Source organism: Epinephelus moara, chromosome 7, assembly GCF_006386435.1.
Source record: "Epinephelus moara isolate mb chromosome 7, YSFRI_EMoa_1.0, whole genome shotgun sequence".
Taxonomy (NCBI): Eukaryota; Metazoa; Chordata; class Actinopteri; order Perciformes; family Serranidae; genus Epinephelus; species Epinephelus moara.
The window spans coordinates 17085807-17092858 of record NC_065512.1 but is presented as its reverse complement, the minus strand read 5'-3'; the positions used below and the strand labels follow the sequence as shown (position 1 = coordinate 17092858).

Genomic DNA, 7052 nt, shown 5'->3' with positions numbered 1-7052 from the left:
CAGTGTGTGCAGATGAACGGTGTTTGACTTCTGCCTGTTCAATACCACGTGGGGGAAGCCACACACCGTTCATCTGCACACACTGCGATGCCACACAGCTGGTTCAATATCAGCAAAGTTTCCCTTTATATTCATTGTCTTGTGTGGCGATCAGCAGTGATGCGTTGGTTCACTTTCACACTGTGATCTGTAGCCTATAGTTCGGCTTTAGCTTCTAACTATCTTTGTCTTTTTAACCTGTTGTTGCTGCTGAGTCAGTTTGACATACTGGATATATCCTTCAAACACAGACTGTAGATCCCTCTGTCTGCTTCTCTCTGGAATCACTGCTTCATTTCTCCAAATATTTGATAATATTTCTTCAGCGAGTGCAGTTAGTTACAGTGTGGGCTCCGTGCTTGGTAAATTCAGTCAGCAGCTCCTCTGGCAGCAACACAGTGTTTCTCCCTCCCTCTGCTCTCTTGTGTGCACACAGGCAGGGGTGAGTTACTGTAGTTAACCTGCAGCTTTCTTTAGAACCGCTCATCAAAACAACTCCACACTTGATGCTATGTTCCTCAGGAACAAAAGTATTTATTTTAGAAGTTACATCACAGATGCTTAAAGAGCGATGGAGAACGATCTGTACCCAGCATCCACAAACCCCCTGCAGCCCTGCCCCCGCTGCTGCACAGAGCTCTGTTCACTTGTTCATGCAAAATTTATTAATATTGAACATGTTGCCTGTTCACATAGCAGCAGATTCAACATTGTAAGTCCAGGGACCCCAGCAATACACCCGCCGAGTGTGAAGTAGATCAAATGAGTCAAATCACACACACATACAGAGCTAACTTGCTTTAGAGTTAGATGTTCTGTTCAAGTCCTCAAACAGCTGAATGAAACCACTGTTTCACATCCTTGACATTTCACTTTTCTTGAGTTTACAAGAATTTCTTATGAATAGGATCTTTAACTGATAGCATGCTTTAAAAGTCTGCTGCAGGAAAAATGATAGATTACTTTGGTTTGGAGTGTCTGAGTCCTTGAGGGGGGAAATAAATATTCAGAATGTTTACTCATGTAAAAGTGCCAATACAAGACATTTACAAATGTAAGATGACTCCATTAGGAGAAAGGGGCCTGCATTCAAAATCCTAAGCAAATAAAGACACACAGGATGATCAGCAAAGTAAAGTCAGTTGCCAGTTTGCTCAGCACACTTTGCTAAATATGATGCAGTCTAAAACAAAATTGCTGTTATATTGTATTCCATTATACAGAGAGGTGTTTCTGTCATTTACTCCATCGCCTCCATTAATTTAAATAGAATGAACAAAGAAATCGACACAGCACCACACCCCTCAAATCTTAACTAAATGTATCTGGATATCTGTCATCAGACATTAGACCTCTCAAAGGTTCCCAACCTGGGGGTCGCCAAAGATTCACGAAGGGTCGCAAGGCCTTCTTGATTTAGAGGGGTGTAAAAAACTTTTTTTTTAAATACAGAAGCCCAACACCTCAGCATTCAATTTATTTCTTTGTAGTCTAGTTCAAAATAATTTTCAATGTAGAAACTCAAATAAATCTCACAGGATAAGGGCACAGTGAAGACCACAACACAAACTCTGTTCACACAGTCTTCACTCGCCGCTAAACAGCTGCGTCCTGCATTAGATAAGCACGCAGATAAAACAACCAAAGAGCTAACAGACCAATGCCCAAGGGTCAGGGAGAGGAAAACACAGAATTTGTCAAAAAAGAAGCCTTTTAAGAATGTATGCTTGTTAAAAATGTATTAGATACATAACACAGGCAGAAAATCATATAAAAAGTTACTAAAATATCAGGGAAACTCATCTCTGATGCAACATTCAGGAAATAATCTGCTTAAAATTCATCCAAGTTGCTTGTTCAACACAAACTTCCTGCATTAAATGTGTTCACCATTTGGGTTATTAATGCAATACATTATGAAATATCCATAAAATATGTCACTTCGTCAGAGGTCATTAGTTTACCCAAGGATGAGGTCCATTATGGAAAAAGGTTGGGAACCACAGGGCTCAATGACACCACACATTCAATTCTATTCAATTCAATTTTATTTATAAAGCCTAATATCACAAAGTCTCAGAGGGCTTTACAGCATGCGACACCACTCTGTCCTTTGACCCTCACAGCAGATAAGGAAAAACAAAAAGACAGAGGTGCAATAGATGTCAAACATGATGTCATCACTGAATAATATACTGTACATTTCTTTGTATTTGAATTTTTGGCAAGCAAATAATACACTATTGTTTATGTATAACCCATATTTCCATTTGAATGTGTGAGCTCAGTCTGTGGCAAATGGAAGGGATACCACTTCAGTACTTACAACTCTCAATGTTGGATTTTGATAAGGTTAGAAGACAAGAAAAAAATGTTACAGAAAAAAAGTGATGAACTTTAAACATCATTTTAAAGTCGGCCTCAGACTTTTAAATCTCTTGTCTCTACCCCGCCTCTGCTCTGCCTCATCTCTCAGGTTCAGGGTCAGACTCCGGACTGTCATAGCCCAGCTCACTGCCGATGGGGAAGTGCGCCCAGAAGGTGCGAGCCAGGTCCTGCATCCCGTCGTGAGCCGCCCGGGCTCGCAGCTCCTCCAGCCACCCGAAAAAGTCTGACGACCACAGGCCCCAGTAGGGTAGGCTCCGTTTCTCCCTCACCTCCCCTCCTCCATCACTCTCCTCTGCTCCTGTCAGAGGAGACGGTGACAGAAAGAGGTGTGAACACGATTTCACAACTTGTCTGTCATGTCAGAATGAGTGTTTATTATATTGTCAGGTCCGTTCGTGTGTAATGGCATGTATGAGCTGCTGATGCAGGCCTACCTGTAGGAGGCAGGAAGCCGAGGAGAAGAAAATAGAGCAGCGCAGACACGTACAGAGGATTCATGCTTTCAGGAGCTGAAAGACAAAAGTATTTATGTCCTTCAGTCTGCAAGAGAAATATATGTGTGTGTGAATTCAGATGCATGTAGATCATCTTTGCGTCACCAGAATGAGTATTTCCATGAGAACAGAATGTTCTTTAAAACCATACAGGCTACAACATAACTGCATGTATCTATGAAGAAGCAAATCCATTTGTAAAGAATATATTTGCTCCAACAAATATCATCTTCTGTCTTGTCTTACCGGATCAGTGGGAGATTACACGCGTGGTCCTGTCCCTCGTCCTTCTGTCTCAGACTAATCTCAGGATGACGACTGCATCTGGATTAGAGGGAAGCAGAAAAGGCGGACATGTTTGTTTTTCGCATATTGCCTCTTTACACCTGACTGTCTGAACCACGTCAGAGAGCCTCTTCCACACCTCTCATGTCTGTGTGCTTTGTTTAGAGGAGTATGACGTCATGTTCTCTAGCCAGTGTCCCAATGTGTGGTTAAGATGTTTTAAGGCAAGGTTAGGGAGTTTAAAATTAGAGGACACATGAGGATCCAGCCACTGGCCCTTAAGCTTCCTAATTACTTCTACTACAATATATATTTAACCGTGTTGTCACATCTGTCAGGAGCTCAGTGTGAGATTTTCAGCCCGGAGCTGCGTGGAATGATATGGATTTCTTTTTTCAAGGTGAAAGAGGAGAGAAATCAGAGGGAGGAGTGGATGAAAGCGGATGGAAAGAAGTATGTACCAGACAGTTTTCACACCTGCTATCCAGACAGACTGTACCGACATTCAGCCACAGGGCGTAAAGTTAGATGTGTGATTTTTTTTTTTTTTTTTTTTGCCCATCCATTTCACTGTTATGTGGATGTTTGTGTCTCTCTGAGGACATCGGCAGAGAGAAGAGAGGTTGTGACCGAATCCCTGCTGTGTCCGTGCACTCACCCAAACTCATCCTTTATTACTGAAGAAAGTATCTTTAAAAACAGCTCACAGATATGTTAAATAAACTCCTAAAGGGCCTATTTTTTAGTTATATGGGAGTAAATGGTGCATTTATTGGAGACTATATTAAACCTTGGATTACTACTGTTTACTTAACCTGTGCTTCATCAGGAAAGCCTTACTGAAATTAAAAATCTTTTTCAAGAGTGTTTTGGCCAACATCCACAGTATGAGCAGTAAGTTACAGGCAAATAACACCCTAAAGAACCCAAGATGTGTCATATTCTCACTCTGACCTTGTCACATATCGACGTTTGGACTTTCCATGTCCAAATACAATGTGCAAGGTACCCTGGGTGTGTTAGCTGTTGATGTTCTGGGACGCCGTGTCAAGTTCAGCCTGTTACATGCATTGTCTTCTTTCGAAATACACTTCTGTTTTCAGGGGAAATTAAACATTAACATACAGTCGCTTTCAAAATAAACGGTACAACACGAATTGACGTTTTTTTTCCTTCAATAGCAAACGCACATGGTTGGGTTTAGGAAACAGAACAGGGTTTGGCTTTAAAGTCTAATGAGACGCCAACACCTCTTGGGTGAAAGTTGGTGTTTGTTGAACCCATCCACCACTACTCCCCAATGCCCCAGTTGGACTTTTGCCACCTTATTTTCATTCTTGTCCCAACGCATTTCCCTGTGACGCCGTCGGGCGCTATTAAACTATAACAGCAACTAGCCGCATATCATGCCGACGTTTAAGGATGGCTTTTTGTCGGTGTCTGACGCCGCAAGTCACTTCCCAAGTGCTGCATTTCGACGTCTTCGAAATGAGACTGGGTGGGTCTTTAAACATAAAAATAAACAAGACCAATCCTAAACATTAAGGAAGACTTGTCTCCAAATTTGGCACAAACGTCCACGTGGACTCAATAATGAACTGAGTAACTTTTAGTGGTCAAAGGTCACTGTCGCTGTGACTTTGCATCCTCCTGATTCTTGTGAACATGACATCTCAACACCTGGAGGGGATTTCTTCAAATTTGGCACAAACGCCCTCTTGGTGGTTAAATGTCACTGTGACCTCACAAAACATGTTTTTGGCGGTAACTCAAGAATTCATATACTAATTATGACAAGATTTCACACAAAGGTCTAATGGGATAAAATGATAAAGTGATGATATTTAATATCCAAAAGGTCAAAGGTCAACTTTACTGGGAAACCATTATGTTCTACAAAAGCACTTTTTTAGCCATTACTGGGGAAGGGGAGACTGAATTGGTGACACTAATCTTGAAACTGATTCTATAGATCTTCTGTTGAAGCGTCCACGTTTTAGAATTATGTAGGTTCTTGGCAGCAACATTCATATTTGAAGCATTGTAAACTGTCATGGCTACATATGAGTTTGGGCGGACATGATGTGAACTTTAACTGCAACTTGACTGGTACACAGAGGCATTAAAACCATGAAACAGTAAATGAAGCTTCGCGTTAGTTCATGCAGGGCATGGGAGTCATACACCCCAGCTGTAACCAGCTGATTGGATCATTGCTTCTAATCAGTCACACACCAATCTCAGCCCATTCCCACAACAAGGCAGTCCATTTAAATATGGCCTCCTAGTCATCGACACCTGCTACACTAATGCTGCCACACACCGCTGCTGCTGCTGCCAGCAAAGCTTCACCTCCTCTACTCCAGCCTCCACCTTCCTAATTCAGAGTCCTAACATGGCTTAAAGGTTAAAAGGGTGGTCTCTGTGTTGCTTTGGGCCCACTCTTGTAAACCCGGGGGTGGGGGTTTCTGCATTGCGTTCCATGTGTTGGTTTATATTAAGAGTTGAGCCTTCAGCATCAAGTATAACTGTATTTCCATTTGTTGTAATAAATGTTTAAATCTGTGATGAGAGTGTTACTGAATTCTAGTTCTTGCATGCCCTCAGTGAATGAAGAATCTAAAACAGCAAAACTACATCAAAACATCTGTTTACAAACTCTCATTGTTTGCTGTTACTAAAGAGTGTGGAGGCATGCCAGAAAGTTTTCTTAACAAATTCAGTATCAGTATTCTTTAACCTGATGAATCACAAAAAAAGCTACCAGAGGAGAGAGAACACACACAGAGTTACTGCAGCAATGATTTGAATTCACAGAGAGAAACAGCATTTTGCAATTTAGATTAGAATAGATCTGATTGTTGGTTACAGGCAGATGGAGCGGCATACATAAATGTTATTTTACTCAATCCACTAAGTGTTGGGAACTAAATGAATCCCGAGGAGTGAAAAGAGCCGGTCACATATGTCTGCTGAATACATTTTCAGAGACGATGTGGCTGTCATGGCGTTATAGATAAGTGCGTGCCAGCCGACCCCAGTGAACAGTGAAGTGTAGCAGCCTCACTGTTTGTGATAAATCTTCGTGCTCGAGTACCCTAAGAAGATGAAAGCATGTGCAGTATATTCCCAGAGTCAAGCAAATGCCAAAAAGTGGCTGAAATAAGCTGGAGAAGCAGCCCTTTTTTCTTCTTTGTCACATGTGTCTGAATGTGGCGTTCAAATGAAAGGGTTATCTAGAATAAATCATGGATATGCATGAGAAGAAGAATATTTAAACGTGTTAAAATGGTCTGTGACAATAATTGGGATAGTAACAATAATTGAAATAACATAACTGCACTTTGATACATATTCATGAAGGCCCCCTATGCTTAATCTATATACCATAATGCATCATCTCTCACTGATGACTGCAGTTTAGTTTTATGACTCTTGTGGCACCAAATGCAAGTCAAACAATCTTTCGGAGCCCATAGTGAAGCATATCTGCCATCGGGCTTGTTGGACTTGTTACAATCCCTAGGAGTAATCAGCACTTGCCTGGTGGTTTGTGACCTGAGTGGGAGAGGGGTATGCATTTTTAATTTCTCATAGCTATTTAGTATCAGTAGGACCCGATAAGTATAAAAAAACTAAACATTGTCAACGATAGTTATGTCCCAATGTCCTCAAACAAGTACTTCCTAATTAACAGTGTCTTAGCTTGTTACCGTTGATAAAATTGGTCAAATTTGTTGTCATATCAAACTACAAACATTATATATCATTAATTAAAAAGTCTCAACCATAAAATGAGATCAGGTTTTGGACCTTGTCCACTTTTGTGTCAGGATCACCATCTTG

At 41.2% G+C, this 7052-nt stretch overlaps 1 protein-coding gene across 1 annotated transcript; it reads right to left on the bottom strand.

Annotated features, from left to right (window-relative positions):
* Nucleotides 1-2155: 2155 nt before the first annotated feature.
* On the bottom strand, nucleotides 2156-3223 carry otos2 (otospiralin 2). Its single transcript, XM_050048510.1, has 3 exons — nucleotides 3168-3223; nucleotides 2862-2936; nucleotides 2156-2725 (listed from the first exon to the last, which is right to left on the bottom strand). Exons 2-3 carry the CDS (start codon nucleotides 2923-2925, stop codon nucleotides 2505-2507), a joined length of 285 nt encoding a protein of 94 aa, XP_049904467.1. The 5' UTR covers nucleotides 2926-2936; nucleotides 3168-3223; the 3' UTR covers nucleotides 2156-2504.
* Nucleotides 3224-7052: the final 3829 nt, after the last annotated feature.